This window comes from Phyllobates terribilis, unplaced genomic scaffold (genome assembly GCF_046119375.1).
Source record: "Phyllobates terribilis strain yellow unplaced genomic scaffold, ASM4611937v1 Scaffold_5__5_contigs__length_657084704, whole genome shotgun sequence".
Lineage (NCBI taxonomy): Eukaryota > Metazoa > Chordata > Amphibia > Anura > Dendrobatidae > Phyllobates > Phyllobates terribilis.
This window is the reverse complement of record NW_027362765.1, coordinates 71,034,153-71,055,827: the sequence shown is the minus strand read 5'-3', so window position 1 is coordinate 71,055,827 and position 21,675 is coordinate 71,034,153. Positions and strand designations below refer to the sequence as shown.

Below are 21,675 nucleotides of genomic sequence, written 5' to 3'. Positions count from 1 at the left end.
TACTGCTCTTCACCAACATTGACTACCATGACCTTAACTGGAAGGTGTTAGTAATCTCTGCTCTATTCCCAGCACTTTCTAATCATGCAGGAGGTTAAACCAGGAAACCAAAGCGGTGTCTTTACATCTCACACACTAAGAAACTTGCTCAAACCTATTGTGAGGTTGTGTTCTTTTTTTTTCTCCAGTGTGTTGCTGCCTGCTTATGAATGGTCAGCAACATACAGAGAGAAGTACATGCCTATAGTGAAAAATATCTAATAACCCCCACTTGGATTTAACAAAAGTTAACTTATTAAGTGCCAAATAGTTTGATTGATAATATCTCAACAACGGAGAGGCGAAATTAAAGAAAACAAACAAAAAAACATTTTATGCAGCTACTATTACATCATGTGTCCAGTTCAACAAGAAAATTTTGGTGAAAGGTCCTTTTTACTGTTGCACACTATGTGTTTAGGCTGTAGGTATATTTGTGCATATGTGTATTTTGAGCTTCATGGATTTTTGGGGCAGGAGGATTGGAGAATTTGGTGGTTACGACTGTTGATATATGATCAGTTGCTTTGGTTGTTGGTGTTCAGGTCTTCCTGATACATTTACCGTTCTTGCTGTTAAAATCAATATTACAGGTATGTGCCTCTTACCACAGCCCCTGCTGAGTCCAATCCCAGAGGTATCGGAGAGCATCCTCACATCTACTGCTTCCACGCCATAGGATCTTCCTCACGACAATGCTTTATGTAAACATTCGGTGGATAAAGTCCATAAAGCTGATAAAGTGCAAAGAGATTACGACCCAGTTTACATATGACGATTCTCCGGAGATACATTTTGAAGTGGCCTATGCTTGACCAATATTTTTTGATGATATCTACTGCTTTATAATGACTTATTGTCAGTGATGAATCTGAGCACACATGTAATGTTTAAAAATTGTACTTTATTGTGTAGAAATATCAAAATAAAGCCCTAAAAGAGATGTTTAAGTTGTATACATGTTACTATTGATTGGTTGCATTCCCTTTCTCTTGCAGGCTGTTACACTTGTATTTTTTCACTCTACCATTTGTCAAAAATAATTTTAAAAAGAAAATGGCTACTTCACTTTCTCAATTATCTGATGTGCAATAATACTTAATTCCCCACATTCTGAACATGAAAATTAATTCTCCCCTTTGTGAGTTCTCTTATGTCTAATAAGGCTTGAATTGTGCGTAAAGCATTTTTCACATTCTGAACACGAATATGGCTTCCACCCTGTGTGAATTCTCTGATGTACAACAAAATTTGATTTATATGTAAAAGATTTTCCACATTCAGAACATAAAAATGGCTTCTCCACCATGTGAATTTTCTTATGACCAAGCAAATTGGCTTTTGAAGAAAAACATTTCCCACATTCTGGACATGCAAATGGCTTCTCCCCTGTGTGAGTTCTCAGATGTTTAATAAGATTTTCTTTTACTCTAAAACATTTCCCACATTCTGGACATGAAAATGGCTTCTCCCCTGTGTGAATTCTCAGATGTTTACTAAGATTTTCTTTTAGTGTAAAACATCTCCCACATTCTGGACATGAAAATGGCTTCTCCCCTGTGTGACATCTCTGATGTATTAGAAGATTACATTTCTTTCCAAAACATTTCCCACATTCTGAACATGAAATTTGCTTCTTTGTTGTGTTAGGTCTTCGACCCCTTCTGTTTTTTTTGTTTTGTTTAACAGTCCGTGAGGAATACGAAGATTGGAACTGTTGAGAAGTATCTGATGATAGATCTTCGCTATGCAGGGTTGGAGATATATCTGGGATAATCGCATGCTCGTCATATGTATCTTGTGTTATACTATGATTATGTGCAGCAAAATCGGGAAATATCAGCTGTGCCTCTAATCTGCTGCTACAGTCATCTGCCAAGAATAAAACTTAATTTAATATTTTTCAATAACAGCCTTGAAATATTAATAATTATAATATTTATACATTTTATAACATTTCTATACAAATTATACTAAAATTCCATTCCGTTATCAACTGGATTGAGGTCAAGGAGTAATAGACTAGGATGTTAGGCCTGCAGGTTTGTGCCATTTTTCACTTCTCTGTTGAAGCCAATTACTTCACTGGTCCATGTTTTAGTGTAATATGAAATCTTTATATTTAGACTAAGTGCCCACGATGCAGAAATGCTGCAGATTTTTTCCGCATCTCCCTGGCAGGAAAAACGCATGCGGATTTTACATATGTTTTTCCAGCCATGTAGAAGCGTTTGTCAAGCGTTTTTGCATGCATTTCTGCATGCGGGTTATCAAGCGCTTTCCAAGCGATTTTAGCATCACTTGGAAAGTGCTTGACAACTTGGTCACACTATATAAATCCATGCAACCGGCATGGATTTATATAGTGTGACGACCAAGTTAATAGTTGAAAAAAAGAATAAAAATGGTAAAAAATAAACATTATACTCACCTTCCGATGGCCCCCGGTCTTTTCTCCAGTGCGTCCGGTCTCTTGCACGGCTCGCGGTGGTCTAAAAGGACCTTTCATGACGTCATTTAGTCATGTGACAGGTCGCGTGACCTGTCACATGACTAAATGACATCGTGGAAGGTTGTTTTAGTCCATCGCGAGCCGTCGGGGAGCCAGGACGCATCGCTAAGGAAACCGGGGGACATCGGAAGGTGAGTATGTTTATTTTTTATTTTAAATTCTTTTCTTTTAAAGGTACTATGGTACCTGGGTCTGGATGAGCGTCTCCTCTTCTCCAGACCCGGGTACCATCCGCACATTGAATCGCTTAATATCCGCATATGCTCATGTAGTCATGCAGATATTAAGCGATTCAATGCAAGTCAATGGCGGCAATTACGCTGCGTGTCCGTAAAATTAATGGACATGCTGCGTATTTTTCCGCAATGATAACCGCAGCGGAAATTTGCACAGCACATGCGGATTATCATTGGGGACCAAGCGTTTTCGCTGCGTAAATTCCGCAGCAAAAATGCTTGAAAAACGCATAGTGGGCACGCAGCCTTAGTAAAATATTTAGTGGAGACTGACTAAGGTCACCCTATAAAAAATCCTCAAAACCAACCACCACACTCCCTTTCCATATAACACATATAAAACAACAAACACTGGAAAAGTGATAATGTAACAATATATAACAGTTATAGCAACATTGAAATGCAGTTCAACTAAACACAGCAACACTGTCTTAGCTATGGGCAACCTGTGCGGTTGCAGAGGTCCCGGTTGCCAGACTTTAGTGGGGGTGACAGTGAGTCAAGTGAAAGTTACTCAGTCTCTGTACGACTGCTCCTTCCTCGTTGCTGTAATATACACCTCTGTAGCGCGTGTGTTCATTTTCTATGTGTATGAGTGTGAGTACTTCTACGTGTGTGAGTTGTAGAAAAGCAGGAGGTAAAGTCCCTGATAGCAGGTATGTGTCACCAAGGAATCCAAGAGTGGGTGGTCAAGCACCATAGTGTTAGTGCCAAAGCCAGATGGGAAATGGCACTTCTATAATGACTACCGGAAACTCAATGCCCCATGTAGATGAGCTTATTGAAAGGCCAGCTTAGTATATCACCACCCTTGACCTCCCGAAAGGATACTGTCAGATTCTCCTATCTAAGGAGACCAAGGAAAAGACGGCCTTCTCAACGCCAGACGGATGTTATCAGTATGTCAGGATGCCTTTTGGGTTGCAGAGGGCACCGGCTACTTTTCAAAGAGCCATTGACAGAGTCTTAGCCACCCACAAAAAGTATGTAGCTGCCTACTTGGATGACATTGTCATATTTAGCCAGGATTGGAGAAGTCATTTAACTAAAGTCCAGGCAATATTTGGTGTCCTAGGGAAAGCTGGCTTTACTGTCTATCCAAAAAAATGGGCCATGGGGATGTGTGGCGCCCTGTTGCGCAATGGTTCCACAGATCCCAGAGGGGTGCATGGACGGACTTCTCCACAGGAGGCCCTCAGAGCATACACACACCTCCACCCTACCACCTCAGACCACCAGAGGGAGCCCGGATAGGGACGTATATATACGGAGGGTGGAGTTAGGCAGGCAGTCTGCTCCAAAACAGAGTTAGTTCTAGAGGGAGTTCAGGCTCAGAGAGCTCAGTTTAGAGAGCTTAGGGCGTGCTGACGCCATAAGAGCGGCGAAGAAGCAGTTAGCCTGCTGCTGTGTGTAGCCTAGTGAGGGCCCCGAGTGTGGCCGAAGGCGAGTGGAAAGAGAGCAACATAGGGGACAGAGGAGCTTTACCTGCTCACCCCAAAAAGCATATACCGGACACTGGGTCTGCGTCTACAGGGTCCTATATCCCCTGTAGAAACTACCGGAACCCTTGGAAGACTTCAAGTCCCAGGTTCACCAGAAGCTGATATGTACTAGAGCCAGGAGTCACAGAGGGCCCGCAACCAGGGAGAGTCATCTCCAACAAAAGGCCCTACAACAAAGTCAGCCGGTGCAGGACAGAAACCAAGTTAGGCCTAGCTCCAGGCAGGTCAGAAACTTACCAAAGAAAGGCAAGGAACAGGAGGCCCTACACCCGCTCACTGGGGAGAGTCCTGATATGCGCCCTTCACCCTACAGTGCCCCGGATCATGCCTGAAACACCATCAGTAAAGGTACTGAAGTGAAATGTGTGTGTGCCTATCCTTCTTTTGACCAGGCTGGGTCCCCCTCTGTCCTGCATCCCTACACTTACGCTGCCCTGAGGCCCTGCTCCACCTTTGGGGAGCTACATCATCTAAGCTGCCAGAACACCGGCCTCAGAGGACTGCCGCAGCGCTGGTGACCCTCACCAGACACCACAGGTGGCATCACGAACTTTCTTAATCCCACCTTTTAAAAGAGACCCAAGGGTACGGGCCCGGGAGCCGACCACCGCGACATCCCCCAACACCAGGCAACAAGGCCCGGGCGCCGAGTAGTCCCCATCCCCTGGGCGCGACAGATGGAGGTAGCTAAGTATTTCGGCTACGTGGTAGGCAGGGTTGTGGTAAAAACCCTTGTAAACAAGGTACAAAGTTGACCACCACCCCTCACAAAAAAAGCAGGTAGCAGCATTCCTGGACATTGTGGGCCATTTCAGGAGGTTTGTAAATAATTGAAATTCCAAGGAAGTCATAGTTCAGTTAGATGCGTTGGATGTTGGGCCAGGGCTGTCATGTCTCAAGAAATCAATGGGGAGGAACACCCAGCAATCTATTTAAGTAGAAAGCTTTCGCCATACGAAAAAACTACTTGATTATAGAAAAATAATGCCTGACCATCAAACGGGCCCTAGAAGCTTTAAGGTACTACCTGTTAGGCAAAAAGTTTATGCTGGCATCAGATCATGCCCCATAAGGTGGATGTTGGAGAAGAAGAACAATGCCCAGGTAACGCGATCGTTCTTGTCCCTGAAGGACTTACATTTTTCATGCAATGCATAGACACGGGAAGCTACATGGCAGTGGTGATGCACTGTCAAGGGTTTACTGTTTGGTGACTCCCTGGCTTTGGGCAGAGGGGATGGGGATATGTAGAAAAGCAAGACGTAAAGTGCTGAATGGCAGGTATGTGTCACCGAGGTGCCTAGACTCAGTGCTGTAAGTCCCGGAAAAGAAAGCTCTGGTAACAATATACTGAGACGAATTTTAGAGGACCAGATTTTGGGTCCGGGATGTAGCAGCGATCAAAAGAGCTTGGGTGAGAAAGATCGTTCCCATACATTCCAGTCTAGGGTTTGCAGGTAATATATAAGGCAGCTGGCTTGAGTGTAGTGTGGCCTGTGGTATCTTGTATCCTATCATAATGTCTGCACATAAGCACGGTGGGTGAGTGGGCAGCACGGTGGCTCAGTGGGCAGCACGGTGGCTCAGTGGGCAGCACCCACGCAAACACAAGGGTAATATACAAACTCCTCGCAGATGTTCTCCTTGGTGGGATTTAAACTCACTACTCCAGCGCTGTAAATCAACAGTGCTGCCCACTGAGCCACCATGCTGCCTTAAAAAGAGAGAGGTCTTCTGGATGTACAAGCTCCAAACAATAATTCCCTCTGGCCTGAATGAGATGACCGAAGCAATCCTGTGTTAATCAAAGACACAGACATGCAATGAAACGGGAACCGGAACTGAAACAGAATTGCTATAAACAAAGAGACGACAGCCACAAAATTATCTCAGTAATAGAGAAATGGCGGCACCGACTGGACAAAAAAAATGTACCACAAGGAACTGTCCTATCTATAAAACTGACAACCATGAGAAATACGTGGACGATCGTCAGGAAAGGAAATTTAACCTTCCTCTTGTGTTAGCTTTCTGTTACTCTTTTTTATGTTAACGGGTCGGTTTTGACCCGTGTCTTAAATCACCCCTAGGATACCCTAAAAACAGTTATTTATGATCCAATTTGTTTCTTACCTCTTAGTTACCTTGTTAGGGTTTCTCATCCATGGAAGGATTGATTTTAATATTTTTGTTGTGGCCCCCTGGGCCTTTCATTTGAGAGCATACCCTTCATTTTCAATATAAAAATATTGTCAAATGAACCTCAAGAGAATAATATCAACTTCAAAAAGTTTGTTATATTACCTGACTATTACTGAAGGGTTTTAGAACACATTTCTTAAATGTAAAAAAAAGTATACATATATATATTTTATATTATTAACTCTAGTAACATCTATGGTGTTACGGGTCAATTTTGACCCATATCTAACTACTTTATGAAAAAGGCAAAAAAAAAGATTTATTTTTTTTATAGAACTTTAATACAAATAAAAGATGAAAATTATATTAACATTAATAGCAATAATAATAAAAAGTAGCTTTTCTAGGTCAAACAAACAACAATCAATCAAGCAAATCAACAGAAATCAAGTACTAGTTTTTAGATGCATTAGTATTTAGATGCATGTGTGGCAAAAAGTGACACTTTTTGTGTGTTCTTTGCAGAGGTATTTTTTGCAGCCGAAGCACGATGTGTTTGTCTTTCTGTCCTTATTGCTAGGGCAGACCTGACACCTCTTTCTTTTAGAATCAGGTGGTCTCACTGGGGTTGTGGCTGTTGTGGTTGATGTTGAGGCAGGCCTGGTTGAGGAGGATGCTCTTTGTGTTGCTGTGGGTGTGGACGAAGCACTTGTTGAGCTCTGGAGTTGTCGGACCACTCGTTCCCTTTGGTCAATGTGCGCCTTGACAAGGGATCTTCCTAGTTCCTCAAGAAACATCCTCCGCTTGTGTTTTTTCTTTGAATTCCATCCTTGGTGAATGTGGGTCCACAACACAAATGAATTACATGCTGACACATCAAGGATGTTGTAAAATACAACCATTGGCCATCTCCTAGTCATTCGCTGGCAAGTGTAGGTGGCAGTCAGCTTGTCCAGGTTGTCCACTCCTCCTTTGTTTTTGTTATAGTCCGGGATGATTCTAGGCTTTTTGTCACTTCCTGATGACACAGCTGCATCTTTGTGAAGTGTGGACATCAGTACCACATTCCGTCGTTTTTTGGGGCAGTATGAAACAGCAGTGGTGGTGTCTGTAAAAACAAACTTTGAGGAAAGTGGAGCCCTGTCCTTCATCTGCAACAATTCAGCGGGCAGCTCAGGTTTGTTTTTTTTTCACTGTGCCCACCATGGTGATTTTCCTCCTGAGAAGTTCTTGTCCAAGGTCATAGCTGGTAAAAAAATTGTCACAAGTAATGTTGTGACCCTGCAGTCCAGTAGTCATATCGAGGACTACACGTCTTCCTTGTTTTTTTTCAGGGATGCCGCTTGCAGACTTGCCTGTGTAAATCTGTAGATTCCATGCATAGCTAGTTTTTGCATCACAGGCTGCCCAAATTTTTATGCCGTATTTGCCTGGCTTACTTGGCATGTATTGCCAGAAGGGGCATTTTCCTCGGAAAGGGAGAAAACGTTCGTCTACTGTCACCTCTGGCCCTGGGTTGAACATCAGTGGAAGGAGCTGCACCCATTTCTCCCAAACATCCCTGATGGGAGCAAGTTTGTCAGATTTTGTTCTGGTGTCTCTGTTGTCAAATCTGAGGACTCTTGATATCATTTGAAAATTTTGAAGTGACATTGTTGCTCGGAAAATATTCCTGCCTGTCGATGCGTCCCAGAGACTATCAGTGGCCTCATTGCAGGATTTGTACACTCCAGCAAGGAGAACACCACCAATGTAGGCATCCAGGACATCATCATGAAGGTCATTCCACATGTTGCCGTGGACTTTTTTTCCTTCAAGGTTTGTCATAGCAATAATGACTTTTTTTATTGACAATGGCATAAACAGATCAAAACATGACTTGATGTCACTTACTCTTGTCACAGCAAACCTTGTGATCCCAGGGGTCATTTTTATGACATTTGCAGCATCTGCCCTGCCATATACATCTGGAGGTACTGAGCTCCAACTGATCTTGCCACTTTTGGATTTGAATCTTTCAGTGGGAGCAGCTTCAGCACCAGTGACCTCCTCATCAGACTGATCAGAACAGTCTGTGTCTTCCGGTTGATACTCCACATCATCTTCCTCCTCCTCAGAAACCTGTTCATCTGTATCAGTTTGCTGCTGTGTGTCCTCTGATTCATTATCATCTAAGATATAATCCAGAATTTGGCTTACATCAAATCTTCTCCTCATTGTTGCATGTGTAAACTGGAGATGTATACTCTGCAAAGTACCAACTCTAAGCTGATTTGGCCATACATGCCTGGACATGTCCCTAACTCAAGTTGTTGGAGGTAGAGCTGGCTGTGGGCTGTTGGTTTATATTGTGTTTATGAGTTCAGTTTTGGGACTTATTATTGTTTTTTCACGCTTATATTAGACCTGGGTCGAAAATGACCCCAACAACACAAATGTTATAATTTTAATAAGAGCATTTTTACAATTTAGTAAAATAGTTTTATTTATTGTATTTTGTTTAAAAATAAATTTCTGAAAAAGTCAAAAAGTCTTGATGCAATAAACAAATGTATGTAGAATTTGTATGCATTTAAAACCTAAAACGGGTCGGTCACGACCCTAACACAAGAGGAAGGGTAACTGATCATTTAATTTATTATAATTAATTTTAAAGTTTAACCTCCATATATTTATATATCTATTCTTGTAAATTTAATTTTAGGTCATCAGTATCAGATTGTTTGGCGTTTGACACCTGTAATTGTAATGTAATTCGAAGTTGTGTTGAAATGGTTAAAAAAAAAGGCCACTATTTTAAGATTTTGTTATGACCGCGTTCATTGTACTGTCTAAATGACTTGACAACATGATTCTCGAGGTAAGAAAGATTACAACAATGACAAAGATGGAAAGGTGTTTTTTTGAGGAAAAGAAAAATCAGAAATTAGTAAAAAAAAATAAAAAATTTGCGTTGCCATTTTCTGAGACCCATATATTTTTTTCTTTCTATCGATGGAGCTGTGTGAGGAATGGGTTTTTGCACGGTGACCTGACATTTATTGTTACCATTTTACAGAACATATAATGTTTTCTTCATAGCTTTTTACACTCTTTCAGGAGTGGTGACTGTGGGGTTGTTTTTTTTTGCAGGGACCTGTGATATGGTATTAGGGAAAATGATGGTCTCTTATGGAGATTTGTATTTTCTTGTGGGAAAAAAAGCGCCATTTTAATTAGTCAATTTCAAACTTTGCCATTTATGGATCAAATTTTTCTTCCACTCCAATCATACATCAAAATTTTGTGTGAACCCTAAACAAATCACCACATGCTTCTACAACCGGTGACTGAGTAAAATCTGTGACTTCTCGGCATTTAGCAGTTACTACTCACCTGAATCGCTGTCTGTAGGAACCTCCACTTTAATCCACTCATCATCACTCTCATATGTCCCTGAAGTATTAATAAAGGTCAGATCTTCAGCCTAAAACAAATATTGTAAAAGTCACAGACAGATGGAGAAGTTGTAAGAAATTATTTCCAAGAACAGAAAAGATCATAAATTAACATGACGACCAAAAATGACAACAGTAGTTACAGTGACATGTAAAAGTTTGGGCACCCCTGATCAAAATTACTGTTATTGTGAACAGTTAAGTAAGTTGAAGATGGAATGATCTCTAAAAGGCCTAAAGTTAAAGAAGGTGGAGGCCCACAAAGCAGGAGAAGGCTATAAGAAGATAGCAAAGCGTTTTCAAGTTGCCCTTTCCTCAGTTAGAAATGTAATTAAGAAATGGCAGTTAACAGGAACAGTGGAGGTCAAGATAAGGTCTGGAAGACCAAGCAAAGTTTTAGTGAGAGCTGTCCGTAGCATTGCTAGAGAGGCAAATCAGGATCCCTGCTTGACTGCAAAAGACCTTCAGAATGATTTAGCAAACTCTGGAGTTGTGATACATTGTTCTACTGTTCAGAGACACCTGCACAAATATGGCCTTCATGGAAGAGTCATCAGAAGAAAATCTCTCCTGCGTCCTCATCATAAAATTCAGCGTCAGAAGTATGCAAAAGAACATCTAAACAAGCCTGATGCATTTTGGAAACAAGTCCTGTGGACCGATGAGGTTAAAATATAACTCTTTGGCCACAATAATCAAAGGTATGTGTGGAGAAAAAGGGGCACAGGATTTCAGGAAAAGAACATCTTGCCAACCATTAAGCATGGGGGGTTGATCAATCATGCTTTAGGGCTGTGCTGCAGTCAATGGCACGGGGAACATTTCACAGGAAGAGGGAAGAATGGATTCAATGAAATTTCAACAAATTCTTGATGCAAACTTAACACCATCTGTAAAAAAGCTGAAGTTGAAAAGAGGATGGCTTCTACAAATGGATAATGATCTTAAACATAAGTCAAAATCCACAATAGACTACCTCAAAAAGCTTAAGCTAAAGGTTTTACAATAGCCCTCACAGTCCCCAGATCTGAACATCATTGAAAATCTGTGGCTAGACCTCAAAATAGCACTGCATGCAAGACGACCCAGGAATCTCACAGAACTGGAAGAATTTTCCGAGGAAGAATAGATGAAAATCCCTCAAACAAGAATTGAAAGACTCTTGGCTGGCTACAAAAAGCGTTTGCTATTAGGTACTAACCATGCAGGGTGCCCAAACTTTTGCATAGGCCCATTTTCCTTTTTTGTAATTTTTAAAATGTAAAAGATGTCAGTTTCTGTGTGCAGAATCTTAAAGTGCAGCTTTTTAAATGCACAGCAGAAATATACAAGAAATGTTCCAGAAGGGACTAGAAGGTAAGAGCCACAACTGTTAGCCGACTGTCTCTACCACTTTAGTTTCACACATACTTTCAGCATGCTTACTTATGCATTAACAGTTATAGCTCCACTAACACTTATCCTCCTTCACTATCCCCAAACCCCTCACTCTCCAACCAGATATTTATCTCACCTTACCTCTTACCTTCCCACCTGACCTCATCTGCTGACCTGTTCCTCAATCTCAAATCTCTCCTATAGAAGCACAAAACAAGCAGCCCTCTCTCCTTCCTCCATTTGTTTGCTCTCTCTTTGCTTCTCCTCACAGCTTGCGAAATATCTCCTAATTCTGGACCCCCACAGCTGATATCCCCCATTATTTCTCCCTCCGATCACTGCTCACCGGCTAGAAACTATCGTAACCTCTCAAATATAAAATCCATTCCCCTGACCCTCACTCCACCGCTCCCTCTCTCCGGAGTGCTTTGGACATCTGTTCCATCTGGAATAAGCTCCACGTCATTCATTACCTCTTTACCTCTCGCAATCCATCCTTCCTCAGCTTCACCTAAACATGGCTGACACCCTCCAACACGGCCTCCTCTGCGGCGCTATGCTGTGGTGGTCTTCATTTCACCCAAACTCCTCGCACTGGCAACAGACATGGTGGAAGAGTGGATCTTCTTCTTTCTAACACCTACACCTTCAACCCAATTCCCCCTCGCTTATCCTCCCTTGGAGTGCATTCTGTCCGTATCTTCCCTCCCTCCAACCTCAAAGTGGCAGTCACATACTGACCCCCCCGAGTCTGGCCACGACCATTATCGACAAATTCTCCACCTAACTTCTACACCTTCTCTCTAGCATCTAGCTCACCCTCGCAGAAACCTCACACACCTAGACACTCACACCTTTTCCAACTCTATTCTACTGCTGTCTTCCATATATTCATTCCACAACACAGACAGAGCCACTGTTTTCTGCAATGCTACACTCAGATCAGCTATTGACTAAGGTTCTGGCACGCCAACTCTCTAAAAGGCTTCGGCGAGCGTCCAGGGTTGCACATTCACAGGAAGACTTCACCACATTCAAACAAGCAACTTGCACATTCAAGTCAGCCCTCACCTCTGCTAAACAGGTTTATTTCACAACCCTTGTATCCACTTTACCAACAACCCCAAACAGTTATTCAACACTTTTAACTCCCTCCTCCACCCACCACTGCCCCCTTCGACCTCCCTCATCTCTGCTGAAGACTTTACTGTACACTTCTACAAGATCGACCAAATCAGGCATGTTTTTACTGCTCAATCACCACCAAAACCCCTCTATGTTTACCAGACCACTGCCCTCCCCCACTATCCTTCTTCCCCACCATTACTTTCAAGCAGAACTTGAAAACTCATCTCTTCAGGACAGCTTACAGACTGCAATGATCCGCTGCCTCCTCACCACTACCAGAGCTGCTGCCTCACCAACACTAGTGCTGCTGAGACCCCCGAACCTATTGTCTCCTGCCACATTATCATGTATAATATAAGCCCGCAAGGGAAGGGTCCACTCACCTCTGTAGCTGTCTGTCACTATTAATCTGTTAATCGTAATTTCTATTTGTTTTGTAAGTAACCCTTCTCATGTATAGCACCATGGAATGAATGGTGATCTAAAAATAAATTTTACATGTAAAGCGCCATGGAACAAATGGCACTATAATAATAAATAATAATAATAACAACCTTTTTTACCTAAAATACAAAGGAAAGGTCATGTTTAACTTTAGGCCTTTTAGAGATCATTTCATCTTCAACATGCTTAACTGTTCACAATAACAGTAATTTTGACCAGGCATGCACAAACATTACATGCCACTCTATCACATAGCTTCAGAAATCCAACCTGTCAGCTCCTAATTCTAACCAGCAGTCTCCATAACCAGAAAACTGTGAGAAGATCGAGACAACATCTAATGTCTATGATCAGCTTTACCCTGTCATCTCCACCAAGTATAAAACATACACTGAATGGCCACTTTACTAGACATCCATCTAGTAGCATGTTAGACCTACTTTGGCCTTCAGGACTTCAGTGATTCATTATCTCATCAATTCTAATAAGTGTTGATCGTTCTGCAGGAATATTGGCCATCGAGGACAGGATACGTTTTTACAGTTGCCAGAAATTAGATGGACATACTGACATTTTATACCCATTCTACCTCGTCCCGTAGATTTTCTATAGGATTATATAGATCTGGGGACTGTGAAGGCCAGGGAAGCAAGCAAAACTCACTGTCATGTTCCTGGAAAGGAATCCAAGACTATGTTACCATTGTGGCATCAATCACTGTTCTGCCGCAAGTGTCCTGCAAAAAGGGATGAAACTGATTGGCCACACGCCGTAGGTAAGATCCTGTGCCAAAGAGTTGTTCAGTCGGACACTTTAGTTGTAGCTTCAGCATCGTATTTTCAGTACGATTGTTGATGATCTCTGTTCACTCCTTTCTCTGATGAGTTGCTTATATTCATAAGACTCAATTTTAATGGATGTCTTTTGGCCATCACAATATTCACAGTATAATCTCAACACCATTATAATTACTAAATGTTTAAATTCAATCAGATCACTTTATATTTATAAGTGATCAATAAAGTTTCTTCTCCACTCTGGAGTCACTGGTTAAATTTCCATACACAGGAACTCCAACTGTAATTGGCCAGTGTCTAATAAATTGTCCATGTATTACACTGGAAGACAAAATAAGACTGAACACAAGAACTTCACACCTTCTACACATCATAGGGGAGATTTCATGACACCTTCTCTCCATCTACCTTATGATCCTGAGGAACATTGGGATTTTCTTCTGAACAGTCCTGTGGAAGAAGAGGACGGGGACATCTCTCTGGTGTTGTCCTCTTACTGGATAGAACTGGAGGAAACACAAACAGGGACTGAATTCATTTTTTACATACAGATAATTATAGGCCGTGTGTATTTAGTCCTGTCTATTACCTGGTGATGTGAGGGGCTGGGGAACCTCCATCATGACGTCCTTGTACAGATCTTTGTGTCCTTCTACATACTCCCACTCCTCCATGGAGAAATAGACGGTGACATCCTGACACCTTATAGGAACCTGACACATACAATGATACAGTCATCCCCCCAATCCCTTCATAGCGTTATAGTATAATGTTCCAGCATTCCCAGCAGTGTCACCTCTCCAGTCAGCAGCTCAATCATCTTGTAGGTGAGTTCTAGGATTTTCTGGTCATTGATGTCCTCATGTATCAGGGGGTGAGGTGGAGACCCCATGATTGGGCTCAGGGGTCTTCCCCATCCCTCAGACACAGGGGCCTGACAGCGATTACTAGAGGTCTTCTTCACTACTGTGTAATCCTGGTTATGGAGAGACACATTAATAAATCTCAGTACAGACATTTCCAGAGTCCTCACCTCTCCAGTTCTGTCCATCTGTTATTCCCATAGATAAAAATGATGTAATGTGATGTCATCAGACTCTCTCACCTCTCCAGTAAGCCGGAAGAGGATCTCTAGGGTGAGGTGTAATATCCTCTCTGCCATCTTATCCCTGTTCCTATCCATCCTTGATAGGTCAATCGGAACAATTCTCGTATATAAAAGATCTCCACTGAGAGGATCCGATATTGTAGGGACCTAAATGGAGAAAAGATGACGATGTAACATCATAAAGATCCCAAGTAAGAATATAATTACTGGTGATAATAAGGGGAAACAAGATAAGCTAGAACGTGGAGATGATGATAGAACATTAATATCTCCTGATATTGGATCCTGGATCGAGCGACAGCCATAATGGAGACTGTACAGTAACAGAGAAGGGAATAATTAACAAAAAACACCTGCAAATGCTGCCTAAGCATTTAAAAAGGTCCCTTAGTCTGTTTCAGTAGGCTCCACAATCATGGGAAGACTGCTGACTTGACAGATGTCCAGAAGGCAGTCACTGACACATTCCACAAGGTCCTAGAGTTCCAATTTTCATTTGGAAATCAAGGTCCCAGAGACTGGAGGAAGAGTGGAGAGGCACACAATCCAAGCTGCTTGAGGTCTAGTGTGAAGTTTCCACAATCAGTGATGGTTTGGGGAGCCATGTCATCTGCTGGTGTAGGTCAACTGTGTTTTATCAAGACCAAAGTCAGCGCAGCCATCTACCAGGAAATTTTAGAGCACTTCATGCTTCCCTCTGCTGACAAGATTTTTGGAGATGGAAATTTCATTCTCCAGCAGGACTTAGCACCTGTCCACACTGCCAAAAGTACCAATACCTGGTTTAAAAACAACAGTATCACTGTGCTTGATTGGCTTGCAAACTCGCCTGACCTTAACCCCATAGAGAATCTATGGGGTATTGTCAAGAGGAAGATGAGAGACACCAGACCTAACAATGCAGATGAGCTGAAGGCTGCTATCAAAGCAACTTGGGTTTCCATAACACCTCAGCAGTGCCACAGGCTGATCGCCTCCATGCCACGCCGCATTGATGCAGTAATTGATGCAAAAGGAGCCCCGACCAAGTATTGAGTGCATTTACTGAACATACATTTCAGTAGGCCAACATTTCAGATTTTAAAAACATTTTTCAAGCTGTTGTTATAAAGTATTCTAATTTACTGAGATAATGACTTTTGTGTTTTCATTGGCTGTAAGCCATAATCATCAACATTAACAGAAATAAACACTTGAAATAGATCACTCTGTTTGTAATGACTCTGAGTTTCACTTTTTATATTGAAGAACAGAAATAAAATAACTTTTTGATGATATACTAATTTAGTGAGATGCACCTGTATATAAAGATTCTATGTGGGAGCTCATTGTATATAGGGGGCTTAGTGGGAGCTCACACTGTATATGGGGCTGTATGTGTGGACCCTTGCTGCATACAGGAGGCCGCGTGTGGACCCTTGCTGCATACAGGGGGCCACGTGTGGACCCTTGCTGCATACAGGGGGCCGCGTGTGGACCCTTGCTGCATACAGGGCGCCGCGTGTGGACCCTTGCTGCATACAGGGCGCCGCGTGTGGACCCTTGCTGCATACAGGGGGCCGCGTGTGGACCCTTGCTGCATACAGGGGGCCGCGTGTGGACCCTTGCTGCATACAGGGGGCCGCGTGTGGACTCACACTGCATACAGGGCGCCGCGTGCGGACTCACACTGCATACAGGGCGCCGCGTGCGGACTCACACTGCATACAGGGCGCCGCGTGCGGACTCACACTGCATACAGGGCGCCGCGTGTGGACTCACACTGCATACAGGGCGCCGCGTGTGGACTCACACTGCATACAGGGCGCCGCGTGTGGACTCACACTGCATACAGGGCGCCGCGTGTGGACTCACACTGCATACAGGGCGCCGCGTGTGGACTCACACTGCATACAGGGCGCCGCGTGTGGACTCACACTGCATACAGGGCGCCGCGTGTGGACTCACACTGCATACAGGGCGCCGCGTGTGGACTCACACTGCATACAGGGCGCCGCGTGTGGACTCACACTGCATACAGGGCGCCGCGTGTGGACTCACACTGCATACAGGGCGCCGCGTGTGGACTCACACTGCATACAGGGCGCCGCGTGTGGACTCACACTGCATACAGGGCGCCGCGTGTGGACTCACACTGCATACAGGGCGCCGCGTGTGGACTCACACTGCATACAGGGCGCCGCGTGTGGACTCACACTGCATACAGGGCGCCGCGTGTGGACTCACACTGCATACAGGGCGATGTGTGTGGACTCACACTGTATAAAGGGCGATGTGTGTGGACTCATACTGTATACAGGGGGCTGTGTGTGGACTCATACTGTATAAAGGGCGCTGTGTGTGGACTCATACTGTATAAAGGGCGATGTGTGTGGACTCATACTGTATAAAGGGCGCTGTGTGTGGACTCATACTGTATAAAGGGCGCTGTGTGTGGACTCATACTGTATACAGGGGGCTGTGTGTGGACTCATACTGTATACAGGGGGCTGTGTGTGGACTCATACTGTATACAGGGGGCTGTGTGTGGACTCATACTGTATAAAGGGCGCTGTGTGTGGACTCATACTGTATAAAGGGCGCTGTGTGTGGACTCATACTGTATAAAGGGCGATGTGTGTGGACTCATACTGTATAAAGGGCGCTGTGTGTGGACTCATACTGTATAAAGGGCGCTGTGTGTGGACTCATACTGTATACAGGGGGCTGTGTGTGGACTCATACTGTATACAGGGGGCTGTGTGTGGACTCATACTGTATAAAGGGCGCGGTGTGTGGACTCATACTGTATAAAGGGCGCGGTGTGTGGACTCATACTGTATATAGGGCGCGGTGTGTGGACTCACACTGTATACAGGGCACTGTGTGTGGACTCATACTGTATACAGGGGGTGTCAACATACTTAATTGTGCTCATTATTAAATGATACAAGATTAATATAAAATAATTAGAATTAATTATCTCCGAGGTCCTATCCCAATATGTAGCAGGTGCAATAATAATATTAGCAAACACCTCTAATTAGTAACGTCGTATATTTCCTCTGATTTGCTATGTGCAGGCATTGCAGGAGATTGTGGTCGTAACCATGGATACCTAACAGCTAATTAACTGTCACTATATCAGGGGCCGTAACCATGGAAACCTCAGCTCCTGCCATGCCTGCGCACAGGCAATCAGAGGAAATATACAATACTACTAACAGGTATTTGCTAAGGTTATTATTATTACACTTCTTGTTGGGCTAGGACCTCAGAGACGGGAATACCCCTTTATTAGGCTCATAGTCATACTGCACAGGAGTCATATCAGCCTATTGGTTCGGTCTCCACAAAAGTCACAGTCTCTCATGTGGCCCTTCAAGAATATTAATTGCCCACCCCTCATCTAGCCATATTTCCTCCATAGCAGCCAGTAATGGAGAATCTCCACTCACCTCCTCCTCAGAGCCGAACACTGGATGTATGGACGCGTCTACACTGGAGCTGCTGCTGTGAGGGGTGACGTCACCGGAAGGGGCGGGGCCTCCTCCTCCAGTGCAGACCTGACACCAGGAAGCAGCGTTGTGCTGTGTGGAGGAGAGAGGACTGAGGGGCTGCACAATGGACGAAGGGGCTCTCACACGAAAGGGGTTGATGTTGAGTGGGGCTGCGCAGGGAAGAGTGTTATCACCTGTTGGTTGCTGTGTAGGGAAGTTAGTTGCATGGGACTGCATGCTGCGTATTGTGCAGGGAAGGGTGTGACTCGGGTGCTGAATGCTGGGGGCTGTGATGGGAATGGGTTAATGTTACACTTGTGGGGCCTCATGCTGGTGGGTTGTGAGGACAAGGGGTTATGTTGCATGATGGGGGCTGCACAGGGAAGGGAGTGATGGCATTCACTGGGGTGGGGGCCCTGTGAGAGGTGATGTTACTTGCATGGGGCTGCAAGCTGGGGGTTGTGCAGGGAAGGGGCTGACGTGACTTGCATGGGGCTGTATGTTGGGGGGGCAGGGAAGGTGGTGACGTGACTTGTGTTGGGGAGCAGGGAAGGTGGTGACGTGGCACTTATGGGGCTGCGTGTTGGGGGGCGGGGAAGGTGGTGACGTGACATGCATGGGGCTGCGTGTTGGGGGGCGGGGAAGGTGGTGACGTGATACGTATGGGGGGGCGGGGAAGGTGGTGACGTGACACGTATGGGGCTGCGTGTTGGGGGGTGGGGAAGGTGGTGACGTGATACGTATGGGGGGGGCGGGGAAGGTGGTGACGTGACACGTATGGGGCTGCGTGTTGGGGGGCAGGGAAAGTGGTGAAATGACTTGTATGGGGCTGCTTGTTGGGGGAGCGGGGAAGGTGGTGACGTGGCACTTATGGGGCTGCTTGTTGGGGGAGCGGGGAAGGTGGTGACGTGGCACTTATGGGGCTGCGTGTTGGGGGGCGGGGAAGGTGGTGACGTGGCACTTATGGGGCTGCGTGTTGGGGGGCGGGGAAGGTGGTGACGTGGCACTTATGGGGCTGCGTGTTGGGGGGCGGGGAAGGTGGTGACGTGGCACTTATGGGGCTGCGTGTTGGGGGGCGGGGAAGGTGGTGACCTGACACGTACGGGGCTGCGTGTTGGGGGGCGGGGAAGGTGGTGACGTGACACGTATGGGGCTGCGTGTTGGGGGGCGGGGAAGGTGGTGACGTGACACGTATGGGGCTGCGTGTTGGGGGGCGGGGAAGGTGGTGACGTGATACGTATGGGGGGGCGGGGAAGGTGGTGACGTGACATGTATGGGGCTGCGTGTTGGGGGGCGGGGAAGGTGGTGACGTGACACGTATGGGGCTGCGTGTTGGGGGGCGGGGAAGGTGGTGACGTGACACGTGTTGGGGGGCGGGGAAGGTGGTGACGTGACACGTATGGGGGGGCGGGGAAGGTGGTGACGTGACACGTATGGGGGGGCGGGGAAGGTGGTGACGTGACACGTATGGGGCTGCGTGTTGGGGGGCGGGGAAGGTGGTGACGTGACACATATGGGGCTGCGTGTTGGGGGGCGGGGAAGGTGGTGACGTGATACGTATGGGGAGGCGGGGAAGGTGGTGACGTGACACGTATGGGGCTGCGTGTTGGGGGGCGGGGAAGGTGGTGATGTGGCACTTAAGAAGCTGCGTGTTGGGGCGGGGAAGGTGGTGACGTGGCACTTATGAAGCTGCGTGTTGGGGTGGGGAAGGTGGTGACGTGGCACTTATGGGGCTGCGTGTTGTGGGGGCGGGGAAGGTGGTGATGTTGCATGCAGGACTGTGGAGTTGGTAAGCCAAAGCTCCCGACTCCTTAATTTCCATGCCACCGACTCCCTCATACATGGCTCAAGTTTAAGTGATAAATTTACTGTAGCACAGATTCATCTCAGCTAAAAGTCTAGACCCTTAGATCAGGAATAGGACGGACATTTCATAACTTTCCCAAATTCTTATGAAAAAATATTCCCCACAAACTGCATTGAACTACTGTACCCAATTTATTATATATTTTAGGAGTCGGAGTCGGTCCATTTTATACCGACTCCACCAAAATGGACACCGACTCTGACTCCACATCCCTGGTTGCATGCTGGGGGCTGCACAAGGAAGGAGTGATGTGACTCACGTGGGGGTATACGTGAAAGTGGGTATGTTACTCGCTTGTGCTGTATGTTGATGGGGTTGTGATGATGTCACTTGCATGGGCAGGGGGTAGTTGTCACATTCACGGTACTGTATGTGGGGGTTGGTCTGCACAGAGCGATGTCACCCATGTGGTGTGGGGGGGGGGATACTGTGATGTCACTCGCTTGCTTCTTGTGTCACTTATTGCTAATGTGGCTTTTTCTACAATTGTTCTACATTTGTTTGTATAAATATATTTATATCTTTCTCCTTTTCATTAGAATTATTTATATATGTGTTTTAATAAGGCTGAGTTCACACGATGCGTTTTTCATGCGTTTCCGCGGCGTTTTTGCAGTTGCGTAAACGCCGCGGAAACGCATGAAAAACGCATGGTAGAAGGGCAGCAATGTTCCCCAATGGAAATCCGCATGTGCTGTGCCCATGATGCGGATTTTTCCGCAGCGTAAACGCTGCGGTCAAAAATCCGCAGCATGTCAATTAATTTTGCGGAAACGCTGCTCTTTTGCCGCCATTGACTTGCATTAGACCGCATGGAATCCGCATCACTGTATATGTTGATGCGCTTTTCATGCGGTCTAATGTGCGGATGGTACCCGGGTGTGGATGAGAGGACTCTCATCCAGACCCAGGTACCATTAAAAAAAAAAAAGAATAAAATAAAAAATATATATATTCTCACCTTCTGACGGCCCGCGCTGCGTCCTGCCGGCTTCCCGCGCACTTCGCGGTTAAATGAAGGACCTTCGCTGACGTCAGAGTCATGTGACGGGTCACGTGACGCTGACGTCGGAAGGTCCTACAGTCTTCACTGCCGGCAGCCGGGACCGATGAAGCAGGACACCGGGGGCCATCAGAGGGTAAAGTATATATTTATTTTTTGACATTCACACACTATATAAATCCATGCCGGCTGCATGGATTTATATAGTGTGAAGTTGACAAGCACTTTCCAAGTGATGCTAAAATCGCTTGGGAAGCGCTTGTCAACCCGCATGCGGAAATGAAAGTGAAGAACGCTTCACATCCGCATGTCCCTGGCAGGAAACCGCATGTAAAATCCGCATGCGTTTTTTCCTGCCAGAGAGATGCAGAAACGCTCAGGAAAAAATCCTGAGCATTTCTGCATCGTGTGCACATACCCTAAAACTGTTTGAGAACTATGGGCTGAATTTTTTCATCTCTATAATTCTAAAGCTTGAATAAACGCACGTTGGATCTGTATCAGGGCGTGTTCACATATTGCGATATGTTGGGGAAACTATCATCAGCAAAGTCCCCACCAATCAATAGACCTGCACTAAATCCTTCAGATCTCACTGACAATT

General features: G+C 45.1%; 1 protein-coding gene across 1 annotated transcript; it reads right to left on the bottom strand.

Annotated features, from left to right (window-relative positions):
- Positions 1–985: 985 nt before the first annotated feature.
- LOC141271461 (uncharacterized) lies at positions 986–18,438 on the bottom strand. Its single transcript, XM_073681532.1, has 7 exons — positions 18,160–18,438; positions 14,720–14,869; positions 14,411–14,590; positions 14,204–14,327; positions 14,023–14,120; positions 9,807–9,897; positions 986–1,911 (listed from the first exon to the last, which is right to left on the bottom strand). The coding sequence occupies exons 1-7, from the start codon at positions 18,436–18,438 to the stop codon at positions 1,166–1,168; spliced, it is 1,668 nt and encodes a 555-aa protein (XP_073537633.1). The 3' UTR covers positions 986–1,165.
- Between the last annotated feature and the right edge of the window lie 3,237 nt (positions 18,439–21,675).